Source organism: Pelecanus crispus, chromosome 3 (assembly GCF_030463565.1).
Source record: "Pelecanus crispus isolate bPelCri1 chromosome 3, bPelCri1.pri, whole genome shotgun sequence".
Taxonomy (NCBI): Eukaryota; Metazoa; Chordata; class Aves; order Pelecaniformes; family Pelecanidae; genus Pelecanus; species Pelecanus crispus.
The window spans coordinates 34957171-34983226 of NC_134645.1; the positions used below are offsets into that span (position 1 = coordinate 34957171).

General features: G+C 40.8%; 1 protein-coding gene across 3 annotated transcripts in view; it reads left to right on the forward strand.

Annotated features, from left to right (window-relative positions):
- The window catches only part of ESRRG (estrogen related receptor gamma), a 378341-nt gene that overhangs the window by 187879 nt on the left and 164406 nt on the right, over positions 1–26056 (forward strand). The window contains exon 1 of one of the 3 annotated variants that reach the window (XM_075707324.1): positions 25385–25440. The exons of the other annotated variants lie outside the window; for them this stretch is intronic. Within the exon in view, the coding sequence (XP_075563439.1) occupies positions 25385–25440 (56 nt within the window). Of the gene's footprint in view, positions 1–25384; positions 25441–26056 lie in introns of those variants that run through there. 3 annotated transcript variants of the gene reach the window in all.

Here is a 26056-nt window from a genome sequence, read left to right on the forward strand (position 1 = left end):
AAGGAAGAGCATGGCATAAGTCTTCCAGGATGGATGCAAGGATTTGTTTTGTTATCCAAATACAAATAAATCTAAAGCTCATGGCGGTCAAGGAATTTTTTGTGTTCCTTCTGCTGGGAATTGTCCTTTGGTTCCTTGTTGTAGTTCCCACCTGAACAAGGTCTTGATGGATGTCTTTACGTTGCTGAGAGGGGAGTAACAGCATCACCCTGCTGTTCTCTGCTCAAGTTTTGCTACCAGCTTTAGTAGCAGGCCTGCTGCCCTCCGTTTATACCTGCTGGGGAAGATGAATCGGAGTCTGTGGTGGGAAGGGCAGTTGACAGGTGTGTGGGGTGAGTCTGCATGACAGCATTTGACGTATCAAAAAAGAAGGCAATAGACCTTGTTTCTGATCGGACTCTAAATAAGGTCTGAGTTGGAGAGTAGGTCTGCGAGATCTGCAGAGAGTTGTTGGTTGAGTTTACTCTTACCGGAATATATTTCAACTGATGTGGACTGGCCACTGAAAGTGGAAAGTCTGCACTTGATAATTATGCCTTTATTTTTACTGGCTCTTTCAGTAATTGAGCTTTAAAACTGGGTACAAGTTCTCGATTATAAAATAGAAAATATTAACCTAATACATTGGTGCATTAGGAGAAGTACTGTTAAACAGTGACACTTTTTTTTTTTTAATCTGTAAAGTATGGGGCACACCTGTAGCATGGTAGAGCATAAAATACCTCTAAATACCTCTACAACAGTACTCACTCCACTTGTCTTGTTCACTTATGGGACTATAGAGGACAGGCACTGCAATAAGTTTCTGTGAAAATATGGTTTGTAATATTATATGACTCGTATAATCAGGAAATATTGAACATTATGGAGCATTTAGTATTTGTGTTTGAATTGCTGTAGACTTGAACACCTCTGATGCTCGGAAATAAATCTAATGCAGAAAAGAAAAATGCTGGAATCAATGTTGGTGGCTAGTACTAAGAGTAAATAGAAGTACAAACATTTATTTAACTGTTTCTTATAATCCAAAGATATTCTGTCAGCCACTTAGTTATGAACATGCTTCTTTCTCTTTGATAAAAGTACTTTTTCTTAAAGGATCAATTAATTGTTCAGTAAAATATATTAGAGATTAGGTTTTGTAACTATACAGAGTTCCAAGCCTCTTTGCCCAAAATTTTGGTGCGGAGAGCTGTTAGCAGTTATTTTTTCTTCTTAGCAGTGCTTTGACAATTGATCTTCAGAAGAATTTTACTTGGGAATGAAGATTATGTTTGAACACAAGAGGGGACGTATACCTGCCAACATTCCAACATTTCTCCTCTCTGAAAAACGATGTGTAGGAGATGCTTAAAGATACCACTTCTGCCTTGCACTGGAGAGCTTTCTGGAGGGGTGACAGGCCAGAAACATGGCAGATAATTTTCATCCAAAAAAAGGAGGTTTTGAAACTGACTGGCTTGCATGTGGTGTTGCTTTTTTTTTTTTTTTTGCTTTTTGCTTTTTTTTTTTTTCTTTTCTCCCCCCAACTTGAGATGGTTCTGTGGAATAATAAGCCTGGCCAGTTTGGGATCTGAACACAATCTCACTCACTCTCATGTTGTTTGGCACTTGAACAGGAGTGACAGGCTTTGGTTCCTTTATCAAATAACTCAGTGTATCTATTTTTGTAAGCCGTGTCATTGGCTGAAAAATGCAGGTCCCTCTACAATTATGGGGCATGACCAGGAGGAACACAGGCAGCCGGGCTTCTCTTGGACTCCTACCAGTTAATTGAAATTCTACTCCAGCCAGTTGAGATGGGAAGTGATATGAAGATGTGGAAAAACCTGAGTTGAATTGATTTCTCTCTCTCTCTCTTTTCTTTCTTTCTTTCTTTTTTTTTTCTTTTTTTTTGTTAAAGAGAAAAGAAAAAGACAGTTGTTCGTGTTTATTAACGGAGCTTGATACAAGTGCTGAGGGACAGACCACAGGAGAGTGGGGGCTCACATGTATCACTGGTTTTGTTTTCTTTTGCATTTTCTAAATGAAGAGAGAGAATAAAATTTTGCATACTTTCACCACATTGACATGTATCTGTAGCCCAGCTTGCTAAGTTTAACCAGGTAATATATACATAAACTCTATAAGCGTTAGTATTGTGGCATTTTACAAGAAGTTTTTGGTATAGCTGCCCACCAGTTTTTGCCTGCCACAACTTTTGTTTGCCCCAAAGAATTTTCAGAGGTGAACACTAATCCTACTTGACTTTTTATTCTTTTTTCTTGGTGAACAAATGCTCGGTATTCTTTCATTGTCACAGTTTTTTCCCTCGGAGCTTGTGGGATGATGCATTGTTAACAGTAAGGCCAAAAAATGCTTTAGGCTTTCCTAGAGCAGCAAAACTTCTATTCCACACCCTCCCACCATGTGAGCACTTGCCATCAGAGGTGTCCGTCCTGTTACTCAGACCCACTCATTTGGATTACCATCAGTTCAAAAGAAATTTTTTCTTCTTCTGACTGCAAGAACATAAGTATGCATTTGTTCCAAATTTAGGACTTTGAAATCCATGCTATACTCAAGCAGATGTAAGGAAGTGAGAAGAGAGTTAAAATCTATTGTATACACGTACATCATACGTATTATCTCTATGTTTTCACAAATACCCTTGTAAACAAGCGTTGTAATTTTCCTAAATATGTAAGCTGCCAAAACTTGCCTACCCTTGTGTACCAGCTAAGGGTGCAGTAGCACTGAAAAACATATGGGACAAACTTCTCATTTTTGTCAAGGAGGAATATGGTATGAGGCACTTGGGAAAAGTCATTGTGAAATTTTATTCAGCACTGGGTTTGGTGGTTGTCAAGTTTTTTGTATTTTTTTTTTTTAAATGACTGCTGCTGCTATAAATTTGATCTGATGAAGTGATGGGCAACCTTTGCTCCCATGAACATGAATGAAAGTTTAAAGTGATTCATACCCTTTTGGATTGGGCCTTTGTATAAAAATCCTCAATTGTTGTAACACATGTGCCATTATAGGCTTAATCCAGACTGAATGATTTTCCAGCACAATTAGGTAAATCCAAGTTATCAGTTCACCTGGCTGATTAAGCTCATTGAAATACCCTTGTGCACTAACTTGGAAATAGTTTGACTTTGCTAATACTGAAAAATAAGCATGAAATGGTATAAGCAATAAATAAATATGCCTTAGGCTTTGGCCACAATTTAAGGAGGAAAAATCTTTGGGAAAAGGCTGGAAGCATGATATTAACTGGGTTTGGTTTGATATTTGGACAAAGAAATCACTGCTCTGAGCTGAGCAGAGAGATAAGCGCCTTGACTTGCAATAGATTAAGAGCCCTGCATTGGTTAGAACAAACCATGTTTGAGACTCTCCCCAAGTGCCGCCACGTTTAGATTTAAGATTAACTGCAGCAGAATGGCGGAGCGGCTGTTTGTTTTATGAAACAATCACTAATGACATTAAACAGACGGTGCCCCTTCCAACACGATTGTTCATTTGCGATAAACTGAGAGAAGCCCACAAGAGATTGGAAAAGAAAACTCCTAAGTGCTTCATTTTCAGGCTCTTACAATGTCCTGTTGGAGGTGACAATTAGTGAAAGAGAGGAAGAATCTAACTCCTAACACATTTAGAATTTTTTTTTCTTTTTGGCAAATAATTTGTAAATATTAGCTTTACTCTATCTTTATACCAAGGAGTTGCATGGTAATAATATAATGACAAGGTTTTCTGTGCAGATTTTTCCAGCTCTCTCCCTCCCCTCGCTCCTGTCTGTGTGAAGCCCACACTAAGCATTAACAGTATTAAAAAGAGTGTTATCTATTAGTTCAATTAGACATCAGACATTTACTTTTCAATGTATTTGAAGACTGATTTGATTTGGGTCCAGTAATTTAAAAATAAGAGAGCAGAGCTGTGTACAGAGCTGTGTACAGATATCTGTAGCTCTGAAGTCTTAATTGCAAATTCAGATAAGGATTAGAAGGGGCTGTATCTCTGTAGACCAAAGGTATTTGCTAATACCTGAGATATAAAAGTGGTTAAATTCAATATTTACTAATTTAGGATTTCCACTTTGGATTTTGATTAAGCTTTTTGGTTGAAAACCCCACGTTATTAAGCTGTGATGAGGGAAAAACCAACCCTTTCATAAGCCTCACTTTAACGCTTTATTTCAAATAATTTATTTTGAACCTTCTAAATCTGCTGCAGCTTCATTTAGAGAAAGAAAAACCCAACAAAACAAACAAAAACATTGTCAAAGGCCTGTTGTAGCATTAAGCTTTTGTTTTGTACACAAAGAAATATATTAATAAAAAGTGTTTTTAAGTGCTTATTACCGAGATGGTTTGTTTTGAAACACAGGCTTTTTCACAGCAGTTTTTACACTTCATTGTGTACTATGAAAGGCACACTAAGTAGAGGTTGTCAGGTTCCCATCTGAAGTAGACTACTGCTGGGGAATGGAGCCATTTATGATGCCACTCAAGCAGGACTAATCTAGAGTAGATCTCTTATAAATAACCAGCCAACAAAAATACTAAATCATTCCCCGTTTCTGATTGAAGCGGGCAGAATTGCTGTTTTAAAGAGCAGGAGATGCCTCTTATGAAGACATACTGAAGGAATTAGTGAATCCCTGAATATAGTTGCACATCAGACCTCAGCCGTTCTGGAGAAGTCAAAGCATTGGTTCCATGTAGACTAGATTTTTTTAAGTTATGCTTTATTTTTCAGGCTTTCATTTGATAGATAGGTGCTCCGTGGTTTTGTTTTTGCGTTATCGACTCTGGCTGTTGTAAATCTCCTGTTGTAAAACTTCACACCGTAGGCTCTAACTTGTTGTAAGTGGTCTCCCCACACAGTGTAAATGCTGATTTACGAACCCTGCCTTCTCCGGCCAGGGTTCCTGAGATTGCACCCTTCGAGCAACGGCTAGGCTATAATTGTCTTTTGCGCTTTAAGATGTGTTTTGGCAACATGGTGCTCAGTCTTCCAGGCCTTATTTACATGACTAGTCCTTCTTATGAATAATTGAACTTCTGTATATTGCTTATGGAAAAGAAAAAAGAAAAACTACTTCAAAGTCATCTCCTCCCATTAGGAAACAGGTTCCTGCTTAAAAGGAAGGGTATTCATAATTTTTTGAGGCTGGAGCAGCCTTTCTGTGTTTATGCTTAGGCATCAGAGGATGTAATTATTTTAAAAATAATAATTCTGCATTATTGACAGGAAGGACTGGGAGGGTGAGTAGTAGAATACTTTTGGCTTTAAGGATACACTCTGCAATTTGCTGATTAACTTGCCTCTCTTTTTTGAAAACTATCTATCGGTTTAACGATTCATGAAATGTGAAATGCACTTACCTATTCAGTGCTGCAAGTCTCACTGGTACAGAGAGCAGCCAGCACTGACGCCAAGCATCGGTAACGGCACACCTTTGCAATGCAGCCATCTACCCACTTTGCTCCTTCCTTTCTCTTTTGGAGGAAAACTCCTTGGCAAGAATTAATCTCAGGATGAATAACTACCCTTCATGCTGTAAAGAGTAAGAGAGGTCTGGTGTTCACCTACTTTTAAGGCTAGAGGAGTTTTGTTGAGTTTACTTCTTTTTCCATCATCTTCGATTTTTTTTTTTTTTTCTCCAAATATCCAACTGGCTATTAATGTAGTCCCTTTTATTAAAGACCCAGGACAGAGATCAAATAATTAGTTGCAGAAAAATTTGAAGGATGAATGTGAAGAAAATGCAAGAAACAGCATCTATAGTATTTCCTGCAGTAACATTTAGTAGCTATATCTTTGTGTCTGGCTGTACTAAATTAGGTGTTTGAATTCGTTCCACAAAGATGGTCTAAAAGTTCTGTAAAAATCAGTATGTGGGTGATATATATACATTTTCTAGGACTTTGGATGTTTTCTGAAGTTGCTAGTGTCTAAGCAGTTGTGCATAACTGTAGTTTAGATATTTCCTAAAGCATTTCCAAGCTATGTTGGTTAGTGTTCCAGGCAGGTCAATAATAAAAGGAAAAGAAAAAAAATGACCTTGCTGGAATCACTGTTTGATAAAGGTCCTTTCTTATTTCATTAGTATCTAGATTAGTTTTGTGCTGGTATGAGTCCATTCTAACTCTATTGAAGTAAATCCTTTCGAGCCCAGGTTTAGTGATGTAACTAGTAATAAAATTTGGTCCAGTGTAGTTATAAGTATCCATCAAATAAAAACTGTAGATTAGGAACCAGTAAATTCTAATATCTGTATTGAGATGGCATCTGGATCACTTTGCGTACAGTATTGTCTAACGTGGAGAATGACAGGAAAATAATGTTGAGACAGCGACTGAGATGACAGACAGGGAAATCAGTATTTTGAAATGGTGGACAACACCTTGAGGAAAATGTAGAGATGGGGTCAGGTAGCAGAGACAAGTCATACCGCGTGTCCTTCAAAGTATTTGGAATCTACAGTTTTACGTATCCAGCAGTTTTGTGATAAACTTACTTTTTAAGAATACTTATGAGGAATGCTAAAGCAAGCATAGCTTCTGACCTAGGTAAGGGCTCCAAGCAACGACTGCAAGACAGCCAAGTGTGACGTGCAAGGTGATAGTAGGGGTAGTGGTCTTTGCTGAGCTGCTGAAGGCTAGGCAAGGAAAATTTATGATGCGTGGGCAAGTGATAGAAACTTGAATTTTTATGCAATGTTTTTTCTTTTCTTGTCTGTGGGTTTAACATTCGTATAGAACTTCTCTGATAAAACAGCAATGAGTTGCTCAAAATAATTCTTTAAAATATAGCCCATCAAAGGTTCCTGTCTTCACCATTTTTTTAAACGTTTCTTCTTTTTCAGGTACTCGACATAGGTATTATCTGTCTGTGTATTTCAATGTCTGTTGGCCCACTGCAGTTTTACTGTATACAAAATGTCTTAGTATCCATGGCTCGCTCTCCTGTTTACGCTTTTAGCATAGGAATAAGCAGGAATTTGTCTGTATGGTCAGGAATATGCTTCCTTTTGTGTTGGGTAGCATCACAGATACTCTTTGTGTCTGGCTGTTACTTGTCTCTCACGATAGTCAATAAGACACAATTGAGTGTCATTGGTATGATAGCACTTAATATAATATGCTGAATTGGAATGGTAATCCCTCATAGCACTGTTTGTATTTTACCTGTTAGTTTGCAACGCCTCTCATGACTGCTTGAAAGAAATGGAGAAATATGCAAAGGCCAGTTTCTTGAATGGCACAAAAAATAGATACAAAAGGCAGAATGCTTGTGTTAAGCTCATATTTAAAAAGAAAAACAAAGGAAAAAACCCAGACTGAACACCACAAACCCCTTTGAAGTTAGGGAATAATCTTTTGAGGTCAGAAAACTCCAATGAGGGTTGGATGAATAGTGTGTAGGCTTTTGACCTTTTCAGTATAATCAAATAAAGAATGCCTAGTACTTGCATTGACTATGTTGGATCCGCAGCCAAAAAGTCTTTAAAAGTTCCAGATCGGAAGGTGGAAACTCACTATATTTCACACTGAGTCAGGACAGAAATTTGAGTTATTTTCTCTAATTGTGCGTATCTTGCCTTTGTAGTGGAAGTGATTTGGGTCCAGCTTTCAGATTTAAGCCTAGCTATTAACATGGCCTTAAAGCTGTATCGTTTGACTCAGATGAGATGCTAATATCGTAAGGCCTGCTACAGTTTGGTATCTTTGAAAAGCTGATGCATCTCTTCTGAAATTGAGGTGTCGGAAATTAAATCATACAATTCACGAAGACTTTGCTGTCTGCAGTGCATACAGGGACATATGTTTCATTTTTCATTTAAAATATGTGCTGAAATTACCACACTAGCATGCTCGTATTTGTTATGTTTCTCCAGATAACAGTTACTCTGAATTAATCAAAGTGCATTTACCAATTTTTCACAATGTTAGCAACAATCCGTTAGCTGGTGTTTGGTATTTAAGTCTCTCTTGCCAAAGTTTCAGTCTCCAAGGCTGAGAAATAGATCTGTTTCTTTGAATAGCAATGAGAGAGACTGGTAAGCAGGCTGAGATTTATTCTGGGAAAAAGGCTGAATTGTTTTCTAAATGGGTGTTTGTAACGCTTATAGAGAAAAGGTAGTTTAAGGTGCAGAACCAGTCTAAAATACTTGCTCTGCATCTGCCTTTTATTGAAAGTACCAGTTTCCGTAGCTGCATCTTTTCAGAGCTAAGTGAAACCGCTTAAAATGCCTTAGTGGTATAAGATCCCCCGATAAGCCCTTCTAACTTAGAGCTTTCAGGTGGTACCCCCGTATCTCTCAACTGCTGATGTCTGTAGCCAGTATTTCTACACGAGCTTGCTGGGAACATAGGTAACGCACACGTTAAGCGACCTTTGGCTTCTGCATTTATCAGTGGAATTGCTTTACCTTGAGCTACTGTACAGAGCTATAGGTAAACGGAGAAGAGCGCGGTGAGAAAGTACACAGAACAGGGATTTATATGAGTAAAAGTTGCGTCTGCTTTGTTCAATGAACAAAAGAAAACACTTTGAAAGGCTGCAAGTATTAGCGTGTTGTTATCACATCCTACTTCCTGCAGGCAAAAAAAAGAGTGTTTAAAGGACAAAGAGAACTTTTCTGAGACAGAAATCCTCTCTCTACTATCTACGTATTTAGCATAGATGATGTGGTTTGTGTGCTACAAGTACCACCGCTATTTTGTCTGTCTGGTGCGTGATGCGTTTGCCAGATTAGAAGCATTAGTGCCCTCTATTGTTCATCAGAGAACTGCAAATATTTTTACAGATTCTAGTCCTTATTATCACTCTTGGTATCAAACAGATCTTAGCAAAACCCACGCACATCATAAAAGCACATTTCTATAAGCGAAACTGCTTCATCAGGAAGAGTACATATGTTTTTTTCACTATATCAACATTCTGCTACAACTTTTTTGCTTTTTGAAACGCAGTATAAAATAAATTATAACACCCATTAGGGGAAAATGTCTTGAAATACCTATAGAAATAGATATTTTTTTTGCTCATGTATTTGCTGACAAGTTCACTTCTTTCTGTGAGTAATTTTTTAGTAGCAAAGATATTTTTAATCAAACCGTTCTCAAGTGTCCAAAAGGAAAGTGTTTTGAAATAAATGTTTGATCCTTTGCCTCTTTTTTTTTTCCCCCTCAAATTCATCTTTTATTTCGAGAAATCAGACTTCTATTATTGTGATAGGCTAGCAGAAATACGAGTGCAACTTTTCAGAAGAACAATAGAAAAATAACATGGCCAAGCTGTGGGTTTTTTTTTTTTTTACTACATTAAAGTGAACTGCAAGAATGACAACTTCATTCAAGCAGATCATTTGGAATTACATTAAACAGCTGCTATTAAACAGCTGACAACAAAGGAGACCATTTTGATCTCGACAGCAGAGAGATTCTAGCAGCATGCTCCCTCAGTGATGTTATGAAGAACACATTGCGCTCTTGTATACCAACACACAGTGTACTCCCCACTGTGCTTGTTGCCAAACACCGTTTTTTCAAATCACTTTGTATTCAGTCAGGGATCCGGGAAGTCCAAATCCAGCCAGACAAATGCAGAACAGCTTAGTTGAAGCAGCTTTAACAGGTGCCATCAGCACAGACTTGCTGAACCAGAGAGACAGCGCAAACAGCTATGGAGTGGTGGTCAACAGGGTGTGGATTTGCCCCATTGCACATGATGGCACTGGGTACTAAATAGCTTTTTTGCCACAGAGGCTGGTGAATGGCCCTTTGGTAAAGGGCGGGGGAGATGCAGCAAGGAAAATACGCGGTAGCTCCTTACAGACGGAGTCTGCTAGACTTTTATGTTCACATTAATTTGTTCTTCTCGGTCGTGCCAGACGCCGGGTGGACCAGAATAAAATGAGCCTACCTGTAAAGGGATAAATGGAATGAATGCAGGATTGATTTAGGAGGGTGCTTCCCGTGCTTGAGATAGTTGACTGAAGGATGAGGAATAAAATAAGAGTAGAGATAATTGGATGGGTCATTGTCTTGTGCTGTCCTTGTCTTTCAGGGTATGAGAGGCATCCCTTCATTATATCATTGTAATCTGCTGTTGCTCATAACATGCCACGTGTGTTGCCCGCTAAGCTGTGTTAGCCATTCCCAGTGTGTAGTTATCCTGCACTTTTTCCTGCCTTTTCAGCTGTAACCTTGACCCATGCCATGCTGTTGACCTTCTTCTGTAGGTGTGGGGGGTTTTTTCAGGTGGTGTAACAGAGACAAAAAATAAGTTACAGTATTTAAAGCTATTGTATATTCTACTATTTTCTTTAAGTGAGGACTTTGTGTAGTGATCTCTGAATAACATGAAGGGATATAGTTGATCAGAGGGCTAGAATATATTTTATTGCCTTCTAGCAAAAGAGGGAAGTTCCAGCAAATGGTTTGTCTAAACGTTCAGATGTGATTTTCAAATTGCAACATAATATTTACTCTGTTGGAGAAATATGAAACTTCCTGAGAAATTTTGCAACGTGATAAACTAAATTTTTGTTAGGCCCTTAGTTTTAGTTTTATATTTCTATTTACATGAATAGTCCTCGCTTCCACAGAAATCATGTGAAAGAAGATGTGAAAAGTTGTTAGATGGGGCTCTGCCAGTCACAGAACGATTTTGCAGGCTTGTTTTAAAGAATGCATAGTATTGGTAAGGGAAAAAGTTTAAACTGTGCATTAGATGATGCTTATCTGGGCCAGAAACTGGAGACTTTGTTTTACTGTAACAAAAATTCTACCTTTATTATTGTTGTCACACATGATGGGTAAAAATGGGAAGGTGGCCTGGACAGAAGTGTTAGAAATTAAGAATTGTGAGGGATGTCTGTCCTTGGTCCTTTGTCACATGGAATAAAAAGTAGTGAATTGTGTTGATGTTGGATGTGTGCAATTCCAATGTAGTAGTTTGTCGAGTTTGAACTTAAACGGGACTGTAGTGATTATCGAGCTTGACTGCATGTCATGAGTCAAAAAAACTTTATATGGAAACTTCTGTACTTGGCTTTATGCAAAACAATTCAAGCTATATCACATATTTCAAAAAGCACTAGCGCAACAAAACCCATTAAGTGATGCAGAATCTCCTACAACCCATAATTACCTCAGTAGTCAGCTTTTCCCCCTTGTTTCATCATAACTCTAAACCGCATTTGCTCAAGAACTCTCTGGCCTGAAAACCTTTGTCATATGTACGTTTTGTGAATCAAGTCACCTCTCTGTCTTTGCTAAGCTAGATTCTTATGATAGTGAAGTCATTCCTAGTAGTCTGCAGTTTCTGGTGAAGTGACATTTCATTGTACTTGAAATGCCAGAATAAAAAGTATTTTCAAAGAAGAAAATGAAACAAAATACGCCCTCAGGTCCCCTCTTGTCTCCAATTCTAAAGCAATAGCTGTAACTGGACTTGAGCATTTAATGCTGCCGTTGCTTTTAACTGCCTGTATTGTGTTGAAGTGTTGTACATATGGGGAAGTTTCTCTCCGGTGTGACAGTGAATTAAACCAGTTTTCCAGGATATGAGTGTGGCTTGCCGTTCATTGTGTGTTTGTGGAATTGAGTGTTGTCCTTAAAAACAATGGGTCCTGACTGGTGGGGGCACACAGGTCTCTTGTGCTCAGCCTCAGGCTGCGCCTCTTCCCTACTAGAGACAGTGAAGGGGATGGGTGGAGTTTTGCTCTCAGTCTTTGCAGAAAGACTGCTAGGTGTTTCCGATTCAGTTTTGACTTCTGTCCTGCTGAGTCCAAGACATTTCTTTTTCTGAGCTGGATTACATTTAGTGAACCACAAGTCCATATTGATGTGAAAAGGAAGCACTTACTGAAGTGAAGCATTAGGTGTTCATGTTTATGGAGGTCTGTGTACATGTTACGTCCAGCATCGTGCAATGGCTTGTACGCCAGTAAGGAAAAACGCTGTAGAGATGACACAAAAACTCAGGTAATGGGCACATAAAAGGAAAAATAATCTAGAAAGAGATCAGAGTGAGGCTGAAAAAGTCTAACTTTAACACAGCCTTGCTTCTTTATGTGCCCTTGTATTGGCTTAACGTAATTTGTCTTTAACTGATACACATTCTTCTCAACATATAGCTTAGTGTTAAGGAGCTGACACTCAATGGCAAGCCACGAGAAGGCTGAAAAGGCAGTATCATGAATAGTGAACTCTCTCTTGGTTTCCTTGACACCTGCATAGTGCATACTGCCAACTATGATAAATGGAGCAGAAACGTAGACACTTACTAAAAAGATGGAGCAGAAGCTAAAGGCTGGAGCGAGAGACATAGAAAGATGTATGCTTGATCTCACTTGGAAAGAGAAACAAATGGGTAGGGGAGCAAGTGAAGTTGAATGACATCTTGAAGACAGGAAAGGACTGAGGCTGAAGTGGCAGGAGGCCAGCAAGAAGAGCAGATGGGTGGTGGGACAAGTTTATTACCAAAGAGGCCATTGGATAGTAACAGTGCACATATTGCTAGAGAAACAGATGAGGTGAGCTAATAATTTTTCTGAATTCTATCTGAACATGTCTCCCATTCAGATCCCTCATTTCTTGAAGTTGGTATACTTTTTGGGAGACTTCCCTGGCAGATGGAAGAAAATTGTGCCATGCAATGCTCTCAGAAAAGCGATCATCAGAAAGACAGCAGAGTGGGATGGGGGAACAGAGCTGCATTCCATAATATTTTCTTAAATGGGAAATATTGCGTTCGTAATTCTAAACTGTTGCCCATGGAGGAGCAAGGTAACGTTAGAGAAGCATATTTTGATAAAGCTGTTGACAGACGAGCGAGTCTGACCTGTATGCTGGAGGGGGGAAAAAAAAAAAATAAGCTGACCTTGTAAATGCCCCAAGGAGCACAAGAAATGATGTTTTGCCTGCAGGGCTCATTAATTAGTTGAATTTCTCATCTAATCCTTCTGGGTCAGCTGTGTTGCTTGCTCTACTCCAGAAGGGGCAGGCTGTAGAAACCATCACGATGGGTATCTTCAAGATGCAATACACCAGCATAAACTATGTACGCAGTCAGCAAAGTGTAGCCTGCAACTTCTGTCCTCGCATGTTTACGAGGGGGCAGAGGTAAGGGGTTATTTTCATTTGGGTAACTACGTAAATGTATTAGATGACCTGACTTGAGGTTCAAGCAGACCTTGGACCAATCTCTGGAAAATGCTTTCCTTTGTTATCTAGCTACGGTATCTCTCTTCCATCCATACTAGTTATTTTTTTAATGAATCAACAGACGCAAGTAGTTCCAACAGTGCAGTAGTATGCGATACTTCATAATATTGCTAACACTATGGTCTAGAAAAATGGTTTAAAATATTGACACATTAGTAGCAATTATTTAATTTTTTCTATGTTTTATTTTTATCATAGCAAGTTTAAGGACTAAGTTTTGCTCTGCACTGCACCATATGCACACACCTTGTATGAAGTTCGCTCATGTGCCTGCACAGTTGAGGGTAAAAGTGATCTGTCACCTTGACAGCATTTGAGGGATCTGCAATGCTGTAGTAGGTATGATACCAGGACAATTGGTAGTTTCATACCTCCTCAGCAATAGAGCCATTTTCAGTGCTAAGGATAATAAAAGTTGGCTGTTCTCTCACTAGCACTTGAAGAGGCAGAATGTACCCTAACCTCTTGATCCAACTTGTGCAAAGGCAACAACAACAGACAGCAGCTTTTGAAGCATCAGTACTAGTAAAATTAAAAACAACAGGCTGCTTTAACGAGCTTCGTGTTTCCTTTGAATCCAAGTAAGCATTCTGCATTCCTCACTGTCTCTGTGCTTAACTGCCTTGTTTTTTGGCGATAATAATATCATTTTATGTTAACGTGATGATATTCATGCCTGTAAATCTTCAAAACCGTGTTGAGTGAGAAAAAGCTAGAGAGTCACTACTCATTGCAACCACCTCTGGGGAGAAATTCAGCATTTGTTCAACAGCAAAGAATAACCTTACCTGGAAGTTCAGGACAATTAAAGTATAAGCTAGTAATGTAAAATTCAGTATGCTACGTAAAACGTGTATTGTGCTTTAGGATATAGTAAGTAGGACAAAAAGACAGATACCCTCCTCCCACCCTCTCCACGCTTGCTACCCCAGATTACTTCTGTATATGCAAATAAACATGTGGATAACCCCCTCCACAACGAAGTTCCTTCAACTCCAGATTGTGTGCACGAAGCCTTTTTTGTTACCCTGAGCATTTGAGAGCGAGGGAGAGGGCCAAGAAGACGGACACAACGTGTACACACACACACACACATATATATATATCATGGAAAGCCAAACTAAAGCCAAAGTGTCTATAGAACTGTGTCACTGTAATTTTTTTTCTTGCTGTTTAAAGCCCTAGCCTGTATTATAACTGTCTTAAGTCCTGTCATAACACTAGTTTGATCTGGAGGTTTCAGCTTGTGCAGGATTTTTTTGTGTGTGTGTGTCATTTCTAACTTTTAAATGAGACGATATTAATTTTGAAGGAATTAGCTGGAAATTTCCTCATACTGCAATGAAACGGCATGAGTTAGCCAGACTAGCTGCTAAAGGTTTTCTAATGAAAACTAGGGTGATATGAAATTTCCCTGATAAAAGGATCTCTAGATTTCATCTGCTGTATTAAATACCAGCCTAAAAGGGACAACGGGAGTCACAAATGGTTGACTAGATAATATCTACTTTTACATTCCAGGGACACTCCTTTACTTCTCTGTTACGGTCCAAACAAAGCCTGAAAATCTTGAGGGTTGGGCCTGTTTTCTTCCTCGAGGCTGGCAAGCCTCTTGAAAGTCTCACTAGCTTTTGATTTTGTTTTATTTTAATTATTTTAGCCGGTTCCTTTTCGGATACCGTGTGAGGGTTTCAGGTTTTGGTGTGGACAGGTGTTTGTGTGACTGCATTCCCCGCTGGGCTCGGCCGGCGGAGGCGGGGGGGGGCACCGGGAGGTGTTGAGTGCTGAATGTTAAGCTCGTTCCTTTGTATGGCTTAGAAATCTCTGTTGTCCAGAATTGTACAGATAAGGCAGACCCATTTGCTTCATTGTCAGGCAATGTAGCTGAATAGAAATGCAAATGTGACATAAGGGGACTGCGCTGGGGAGGCGTTTGCTGTTACCTACTATAACAGTGCTCCTGGCTGTTGGAAAATTCCTGCAGAATCCAAGGGCGGGGGGGGGGGGGGGGCTGTATTTATTTATTTTTTTAATATAATTAGCTACAGGTTATAGGGAAGATTCTCCAAAAGAAAATGTATCTCTCTTGCAGATGCTTTTATTTTTATGCAGCGGAACGGCTCGGTTTTAACTCCCTTATCAAGAGCTGCATGCACTGCCCAGACTAAATTGGGAGCATCTCCACACTGTTTGACAAATAGATTTTTTGTAAACTGATTTAGCCTTTTCATTGTTTGCATTTCATTATATAGCAGACTTCATGTCACAAAATCGGTATTCATTCAAAATAGAGAATTTAGAGATAGGACTGTAGCCAGATAAAAAAATATTGCACAGGTCAGGTCTATTAACCATAGAATAATAGCAAGTCAGTGATCCAAGGGTAGTTCTTCTGCAGGGAAGGGCTAACATAACTGAGGTCAGGAGTGAGACCTCAGGACTTCAAATGTGGCTGTCGCCAGATTTACAAGTAAATCTACTGGGAAAACAGGGAAAATGAAGGGACCTTGCAGGATAAGGAAAGAGAAAGGCAGCCTGACTCTTCCCAGCTCTTTCATCTTAAATCTCGGGCTTCTCAGTGGTTGAAGAATAAAAGTCTGATTTGCTTAAGTGCTTCACTTTATTCAGAAACTCTGAGTTGCATCTTCCAAAGCATGATTCAAGGATCTAACTCAATCAGGTTTAGAGAATTTATTTAGAAAAATAACATTAAAAGAGAACTGATTCTTGTTTTGCTGCCAAATTCACTATTGAATAAAGACTGTTAGCATTCTGAAAATATGTGTACCAAATACAAACAGTGCTAAAGAATATAGATATGGCCTTTAACAAGACTGGAGCAGTTTATGTTAATGCCTCAGGAGGAGATAATCTGATCTTGGAGTAAACAGGTCAGTAGAAGACTGAGTTGCAACTTCTCCTTTTGATACTTTATTTCTAAAAGCCTTTCCAATTTTTAAAAGCCTATTGTTTCCCTGACAGTATTAGAGAAATTCTTGCCCGTCTCTTACAGTCACATTGTAATGGTTGCATGCAGAAAGTGCTTTAGATTTTCTTACTATAGCAGCTCCCTGCCATCATCCTCATGCTTATAAACTTCAGCTGTTTTGAACGTAGTCCTGGGTGGGTTCGAGGCAGGTAACAGCAAGGATGTTCTCCTGGAATTCAGTTATCCATTGGATAGTATTGTTTGAACTGGTGTTCAGGTAAGCTGTAACTGTATTCTTCTGGGTTATCTGGTCAGTAAAGATACTGTATTGCAGCGTTGGTATTAGATCTGTTTGCTAGATGCATAAAAATGGATGTGCTCTCAGGAAGTACGTATTAGGAATCTGTTCTACAACGCTTTACTGGGGGGGAGCGCTACTCAAGTTAGCATGAATTTTGTCTGAGAAAGGGGCTGTGAAATCTGGCTCTGGGGTGAGAAGTAAGGCATGTAATACATTGTAACTTGGCGTGCTTTCAGACCAGCTCACCCGGAAGCTCCTTAAGCAGAGGAGCGGGGACTTTGGAGGGAGAAAATGAATAAAGTTGCTTCTGACGAGAACGAAAGACGGAACCGTTCACTTCTGCATACATGTGTTGGTTCAGCTTACTTTTTTGTTACGTATTTTTGTGTGTAAATATACGTAGCTAACTAAAAGCCTTATAATATCATGGATTTACATGTGTGTTTGTGTAGGTATAGGCGCGCGCACACACATGCATCTACAGTAATTGAACCAAATGTTTTGTGATACAAGTGTCAGAAGTGCAGTAAGTCTGAAGGCTGTACTGTCTAGATCAATTCACACCTTGAGTGAGCGCTTTAGCAGGAAAATATTGACTGGATCTGCTTAAAAGTCATACTGCTATTTTATTGCTTTATTCAGCATACTTGAATCAAATAATTACTATTCTTGCTTTTCCTTTTTTATCTGTGAAAGACATTTCTGTCATAGGCAACTTAAGCTAAATTTCTGGAAACATAACACCTGAAATGGAGGCAGAACTGATGGGAGAAAAAAAACTAATACAAAAAACCTTAGCTTTGCATGTTTCTTAAGATGGAAATTAGACTATAAATGCAAACTTGCGAGCACATGAATTAAGCTGGAAGAGCATATGCATAGTGTTTACACCTGAACCATTACACGCAGAGCTAAATCTATTGATCTGAGATTGAATAATTGAATAGGGCTAACTGTCTGGTCAATAGGAGTGAAGCTGCTATAGGACAGAAACATAGGTGATAATAGAAGGCTTTTGCTGCAGAAGGATGTCGTTACTATTATATTGTCTCTTTTAATCATATTTACTAACGCAGTCAGAAAAAAGTTTTCAGTGTAATAACCACAACAAACGGACTTTTTTTTTTTTTTTGTTACTGTGTAATTCTTTTGTATTGAAGATGTTAATATGATCCTGTTAAATGCAGGCTTGTGGGAGCCTACCAGGGATAGCAGGGTTGTTACACTTGTATTGGTGTATGTTGACAGATTTTTGACTGGTATGCTAGGCCTTCCACCCACCACGAAGTGGGAAATGAATATAGGAGTGGTGAACAGCATCTCAGTGCACTCTGATATGTTCTCTAAAGGCTTCCTTTAAGACCATCAGGTCTTTGATATTCAGGTGGATGGAGCTGTAGGACCTGGGAAAAGAGCAGTTGGTGGTGAATGCCATGTTTCCTTTAAATTGCTGGAAATGTACAGTTACCCATCTGGGAGCTGTATATCCGTGAAAACCTTTATTTTAAGTCTCTTCATGTTAACGATTGGGGAAAAGAACAAGATGTTCTTAACGCCTTCCTGTACTTGGTTTATATACACTTGTGTGTCCAAGAAATCATTTGACTTGGAGTCTGAATAGGCATATATACAAAGTTTAAAATATTAAGGGCTTAGTTGGTCAGCTGATATATGCATTTAAAAGAAGCTATATATACAGAAAGAAAAATTAGGATTTCAGTGGCCTTCAGTACAGAAGTCTCCACCTGCTTTAGATCTGACGTGTCTAGAGATGAGTTAAGGGTAGCTAGTAGCTAATGGGGAGGGAGGATTTGTTTACTCTTGAGCACATGAACTTAACCTTTGTTACTGGTTTCTTCTGACTGTTTCAGAGCTGTTAATTTGCCATGGTGAAAGCTCTGATTCACCAGCACTGTCAGGTTATCCTGAGCTGAGGACATTTCATTAGTCTTATTTGTCTCCAGTATTAATTCTGTGCCAAATTTTTGCTTCCCAGGTCAGTGAAATGTTAGAAGATGGAGAATCTCACCTTGATCTTGGAGAGAACGGTTATATACTTCTATATTACATTGAATTCTTCCCTAATAGTTATAGATAACAAAAGTAGGACACCCATGCAGAAAGTCCCTGCTTGACAAGCAGATCAGTTTTTTGTTTTTCAGTAGTTAAAATAGACACTTTTCTGCTTGTTGGTATTTATTGTAGCTAAACTGTGTTTATAATTTAGTGTTCCTTGCACCTTTAAAAAGTGCAACCCCTTTAACCTATTGTTTTAAAAAGCATGCATTAGATGTCAGACAACATAAAGACAGCATGTAGAGATAACCCCGATGTAAGTGATGGTTCCAGTCATCTAGTGTATGGGTAAAAGATTTCTGAGGCTATGTTACTTGGCAGTTCAACATGATCTGGCTGTTTGTTAATCAGAGAGCCCGAGAAGAACAAAGGAGGGAGAACAAAAATGATGAAAAAAGTGTTGTATAGCTAGAAGATGTACAGTGGGACAACTAACGCAGCGATAGGATCGGATAAAACGGAGTCGTGGAAACGATGAGCCATAGGAGGGTGAAATTTGTTTCACTTTGTTTCATGTGACTTGAGTTTGTTGGTAAAGGGGATAACATTTCGTATTCAGTCAGAGAGCATGTTCTGTAAATCTCTTCAGTTACCCGTTCCCTGGGTGTCGCAATAGATTAAGTCGCTGTGTGATGATATGACACCGCCATCACTCGTCTTCCTGGGATATTGCTGGAGGCAACAACAAACCTGTGTCTTTGGCACATGTGAAGGAATTTAGTGCTTGAGGGGTTAAATTACACAGGCTCCCCTGTGGATCAGCTTATGCTTGGACAGTAATAATAGCAATAACATTAATAATAAAAATGCCAGAGCGAAGGGAGTGGAGGGGGAGCAGAGGGAGAAGAAGGAAGAAGAGCGATGGAAGATGGGCTGGGACAGTCGGCGGGGGGGAAGGCAGGCTAGAGAGAACGCGTTTTGTACGGCAGGTGTCCTGGCTCCAAGTCGGGCATCATAGGAGCCTCTGTGACATGCACATGCACCAACACGCGTTGCGGGAGCTTTGAGGCTGGTTGGTGGCTCTGTGCGTGTGTGTGTGTGCACTCTCGCTTCAAGCCATGATATCCTAGGGCAGTGTAACAAGCAATTCATGTCAGCTCGCGGTAAAGATTATTGGTGTTTTCACTAGGGAAATATTTACGCTCCATCTTCTTCTATTTTTAGCACTTTGAGCTTGCAGTCAGGTAGAAGGGCTGGTGGAGAAGTGGGAAGAGACCCATTAAGGGACACGTCTCATCCCTCAATTAGATGGAGCTAAACCCCTAACCTCGCTTAGGAATAGCTGCTGATGCGAAGTTTTCTTCTTTCTCTTCTGGTTTGGAGGGATATTACATTTCACTGCAGTACAGGTGATCGAATAGGATGTCAACTGGAATGTTTTGGTTCTAACAGAAAGCACAAGCACTTTTTAAGGAAGGTTATTTTTACATAGGTGAGGCCTCAAAAAAACCCAAAAGGTAATGTAAGTGCAGAATAATGTGGATTTTCTAATTCCTGGATAGAAAAGCCATCACAGTAAGGGACAGCAATTTATTGCATTGGGAAGGGGGGGGCGGGAATAAAAGAGAAATCTGAATTTGTTCTCTTTCAGATTTGTTGTTTATCATAATAATCCTTCTAGTGAAAAGGGCTAATTTACTCTTTCTATAGGCATATTTTAAGTGTGATTATCATAATATCACAGCTGCTGAAAAGGTCTAAAATAGGACATTGACCTTGAATGTGTTCCTGCGTTTAGTATGTGGTGCTTAACATTCAAGAAACAATATAACTGCAACTCATTTATTAATGTATAATCTCAAAATGTTAACTCTTGCTCTGTAAATACAGGCCACAAGGATTGTAGAAAGCTTGCAGTATCCCATGAAGTACATGTGGTATTTTATCAGTGTAAATATGTATAAGATTTTCAAGATTTCTGCTGGGAATACTCCATAACTAAAGTAAGTTTTCCCTTTGGTACTGCACTAGTTTATGATTTAATTTTTACTGACATTCCACCAGTCATATTATTAGCTCCACAAAATGAAAGTGAAATAATCCTGTATTAATTAAACAGAGCAACTGAATTCCCTCAGTCATCTTATCCTTGGCTGTCTGAGACAGTAATGCACTTCAGCTTCTCTGAAGAAACTTACACTAAAAAAAGAGCTTGGGGTAATAGTGAGATATCCGTACTGAAGTGTGTGCCTGAATTATCTTTAGGGAGTAGACCTTTTTTGGTGGGTGACAGGCAATGTGCGTGCGGCTCCTTTTCTTTTTCTTTCTTTCTTTTTTTTTTCTTTCTTTTTGTCAGAGGCTTTGGAAAAGGTGTTTTGTCAAGAGAATCATTTTCATTTATAGCAATGTGAACAGTTTCTATTCTGTACCAGTGAAGGCAGTCATTTAAATACCCATGCCCTTGAAAATAAAACGAGGAGAAAATACGAAGTATTTATTTGAGACCAGATGAATTGAATGTAGTTCAGTAACATGGTAAGGCAATTGCTGTTACTTCACAGAGACATTTTTTATATGCTGGAACTGAGCGTAGCAGCAAAAGCTAAAAGCCTTGCTCTATTTGTGAATGCACTGTGGAAAAGTTCTAAGGAGCATTCGGAGATTGTGTTACGCAAGCTTTCTTCCCTAAGATCAAAACAAGGAGTAATTAATGCTAAATACAGATTGAAGTAGCAGATGGCTTTAAAGTAATAACCTGCTACAGTTTGTCCAACTATGTACAAACAGGTGAGCAGAATTTGGAACTCTTGTAGTGTTTGTTTTTTTTAACTCGTTAGCGGTATATCCAGGAATGCACCAAGTGCCTTCCAGTGAGAAACGCAAAGGGCAAAGGACCAGTAGACAGTGACAATATTGTTCCAATGTTGATCTCGCTGTAGCATAGCACATCTGAGTTGTGTTTCTTTAATTAGTGACTGTGAATAAAGAGAAAATCACATATTTGATGATACTTTGATATTTATTTCAAACATTTTATTAACAATATGATATTTTCCAGCTACACTTTGAATAAGGTACCATGGCAAATTTCCATCTAAAGTAACAGTATACTTGTTTTCAAATAAATTCTCATCAGCAGCCAAATGACTCTTTCATATTCTTGCTCCTTCCCATATAATTGAGCTTCTTGCTCCTTTTGGTAAATACGCTTTTGACACAATGCACCGTGTAGCTTCTGTGAAGTGCTACTGAATCTTACTTCTTCAGTTGCCTTGAGGTAGTTGTGTTTTAAGAATCTGGCCATTTGGATGCCTTGAAATGTCTATAGTATTTAAATGTGAAGATGCTTAAAGATGTACCGCTCAGCACACAGGAATAATTATATGCACAGAGAGACATGGAAACGTAGGTGCTGCTCGGTAATGCCCCTTGACTGGTACAGGCACTCGTGACTATTTTTCTCCTTCCTCTCGCTGATTCCATTACCACTGTTTTGTATAGACTCCTTGTGGTAAGATTTTGCACTGTATGCTTTGGCAAGTTAGTGGAGACGTGTGTTTGCATGCATGTTCTTATTCTATATCCCCTGATAAATTTCAGTAAACTGGTACCTGTTTTGCTTTTTTCTTTCCCCTACTACTGTTTTTATTTATTTCTACAGAAAAGCTTGTGAAAAACTGGGGCTAAGCGTAGCTTCATTATTTGCTGCTGTAATCTCTTTTTCTTATCTTTTTTTTTTTTTTTTCCCCCCCTAAACTGATCAGTAACTGTGAAACCCAAGTTCAAGAATGTAGTTGGAATTCCAGGCCCCAGTCTGGTGGAGGTGACACTGTCAGTCCCAGGGGAAGAAGGCAACTGCTTTGTTTATCAACATGCAAAGTACAGCACTGTATTTCTGGTTCTCCAAGAAGCAGCACTGGCAGGGAAGAGAGCCGCTTACTTGGATGAAAGACGGTTGATAGAAAGGTAGTGGTGGTTCATAGGGGGAGAGGAAAAATGTATTATTTGGGGGTGTAGAGGAGGGTAGAGGACGACAAGCCAACAAGGTAGTGGAAACTATGTGAACATGAAAAGGAGGGCTTGCAGGAAGAGAGACCATGACAGAAGAGACCATCATGTTTCAGTGTCTGAATAAAAATATATACTCTTAGGAGATAACAAACAAAAGCAGAAATCAAGCTAACCTGTGCTTTGGTTAAGTTTCAAAATGGATTAGCTGTCATATTTTAAGGAGGGTGTATTCAGGGAACTTAATACAGAAAAGTGACCTTATCCAATTACTCACATGTAGGGATTCTTTATGGGTAATTTTTAAATACGAAAACACATACACGTGAAATGATGTGAAGGAATTTTAGCATAAAAATATTGAAAAATAGCCATTTTGGGTATAAATCTATAAACAAACACTCAGAACGACACACAGTACAAACAATGTATTTGTACTTTCACGCTTTGCCAATCTGCACATGTAAATCCGTTTGTAAGAACTGTGTTTTGGGTTTATATGGTAATACAGATACCTATACACAGAGACATCATATTCAAGTTCTGATTTGATTCCAAAATCCACATTTATCAAATTGTTACTTAAAGAGGGCATTCTAATACTGTAACATGATTAAATGCCTCTCATTTTAAAATTTGATAAAAACTGATATTTTTTTTTTTTGTCTCTGATGTTTCTACAGAGTGCTTGGATTTTACTCTACTTTTCAGAGCTTTTTAATTCACTGCTCACAAGCAAATTTACATCTTAATTACAGAGTTCACATTTAACAATATAGACAGCATAATACTACTGGTAATTAAGCTTTTACTACCTGCTTTTATACAGTAGTCAGAGCTGTAGTTTTGCTGTGCGAGTTCCAATTCCTAAACTTGCATGTATTTATACCAGGTTTGTAGGAAGCAGGCCCAGTCTTCACCTAAGGTTGAATACGTAACACTGGAATCTCTCTCCTGTAAACATATACAAACATGTCTACTGAACATACACATTTTGGAGTTGGGTTCTGTTGCTGTATTTATTTGGTAAAATGCTGTGAAACATATTTGGAGAGGGCATTTGCGTTCCTATTTGTGAATGGTATTAATGCATTCGTAGGATGTGCACTGACTTGTTTTGATCTAAAAGATTGCCATTTGCATCATGTTAGGGCTCCAGTCACAAAAGATTTTGTAAGAGTTGAGCTGAATTATAAAAAATTATGGTCTTTGCAGTTTTTTTTTTTGTTTTGTTTTTTTTTTTTTTTTCCTTGCAAGAAACAGACTGCATCTGTTTTCACTGGTAGGGGCAGGAACACTTTGAACCTGGAAAATCAGTATTGTGTCTTAGTTGTAATATTGAGTAAAAATAGTAGCTTTTGAGAGGGGAAAAAAAATGCACTCCCAATTAATTACTGATCCTTTCAAAACAGGGTGTGCGCGTGTGTTTCAGTGCAAACAGTGTCTCTAAATTTGAGTACGGTTGTTTTCTCGGAACAAGTTTAATCGGGGACCTTTCATTCGACAGAGATGAACAACTCTGAGCTGGCTCGAAGCAGTGGAATTGGGCTTGGTGACGTTTATGCAGGCATGCATGCGGGGCTATGTGTTTATTTCCCTTTTAGTTCGGTAAAATGTACTTTACAAAAACCCAAATCCCGAAACGCTGTGGAGGTCTATGCACGCTCCCAGATTTACTAATGCAGACCTACTACAGTGCAGTCCTTATCTTGTTAAAATGAGGCAGGCTGAGTTAGTCCACTATAATCCCTCCAGAGTTACAGAAGAAATGGATCAGTTCTGGAGCTTTTCTTTCTCTTTACTGTATCTAAAGATATACACATCTAAACATGTAAATATTCGCACAGGGGCATACACCTTAAACGCAGCCATGTTAAGATGTAGCTAACCTGCCCGTGAACACGCCGTACCTGTATAGGCTCCCAGTTGCACCCGTGCCGTTAAGGAATGGGATCTGAGCGCTAGTTTTGTTAGGAATGTCCTTTTCTGCTAAGTACAAAGTGAAGCTTTTACTTGTAAAATAGATAATTACAGATTTATATACATGTTAATATATTCGTAGACTGTATAGATAGATTTATTTATGTTCTCGGCAACAAAACACCAGCCCCCCCCCCCCCCCCCCCCCGCTCCCGCCCCCAGCAACTCGGATGACAATGAAAAGTTGAGTTACCCAGAAGCTTCGGCGGGCTGCGCTTGGCGTTACTATTACTTATTTTTGCCCCCCCCCGGCGCCGAGCAGTTCCGAAGGTTTAGGGAAGCGGCGGTGAGGAGAGCAGGCCGGGAGCCGAGCCCGGCCGGCCGCGGCCCCAAGCGCCACGGCGGAACGCCACAGCCGGCCGCGGCGGCGCGAACTTCATCCCTCGCCCTTTCCGCGCGATCCTTCGCGACCGTAAGCGGGAGCCTGCCGAGGTACCTGCCGAACTGCGCTTGAAGTTCGAGCCGGCCTCCCGGCGGGAGGGGAGGGCGGGGCGGGGCGGGGGAGCGGAGCGGAGCCCGGCCGAGCGGCGGGCCGCCGGCGGCGCGGACATGTCTGCGGGCTCTGCCCCGGCCGCCGCCGCCGCCTCAGGCCGCTCCCCCGGCCCCACCCCTCTACCTGCCGCGCGGCCCGCGCGCCGGGCCGCCCCGGCGCCCCTGGCGCCTGATTGGCCGCCGCCCCACCAATCCGCCGTCCCCCCGGGCCGGGGGGACTGCATATGTAAAGCCCTACTTCATATTCATGAGCTGCGAGCGGGGCTTTAAGTCCTTGATTAGGCGCGCGGGCGAGCTTTTGGTCCCCACTGGCCGCGCCTGCCGCCGCCGCCTGGCCCGCGGAGCGCCTCTGCCAAGTGCGCGGCGCTCGGCCACGGAAACTTTGATTTACCGCGGGGGCGCACGAAGAATGGTCGCCGGGCGCACATGGATTCGGTAGAACTTTGCCTGCCGGAGCCGCTCTCCCTGCACTACGAGGAAGAGTAGGTACCGCTCCCCGCCCCCACCCCACCGCCGCCGCCTGCCCCAAAACATGACAGGCGCCTAGACGCCGCTGCAGGTAACGCTGTGCCGGGGCCGCGGGCGTGAGCCGTCGGCGGGGGCGTCGGGCCCGGCCCGGCCCGGGGGCACTGCGCGGCGGCTGGGGGGGGCGGCCGGGACGGGGGCGGCCGGGGAGGCGCGGGGCTGTCGGCGGGCGAGCGCCCGGCCCCGCTGCCTGCCCCGGCGCTCGCAGCCTGACAGGTGCCGCCGGCTCCCCTCTCGCTGGGAGGAGGAGGAGGAGGAAGCGGCGGGAGGGAGGGAGGCAGCCCGCGGGCCGCTGGGGCGACGGGTTGGGAGCGGCCGCCGCGCCGCCCTGCCCTGAGGGAACGGAACGGCCCTGAGGGAACGGAACGGCCCTGAGGGAACGGAACGGCCCGGCCCGGCCCGGCCCGGCCCTGCGGGGGGGCGCCGCGAGCCAGCGGGGGGGCTCTTTTGTACTTTTGCGGGGGTCCGTGCCGCGCGGCGTGGCCCTCCGCTCTTCCTCTTGCCCGTAAAAACAAAACAAAACAAAAAAAAACCAGCAGCAAAATACTTTTTAAGGAGCCGCGGTTCTTGGCT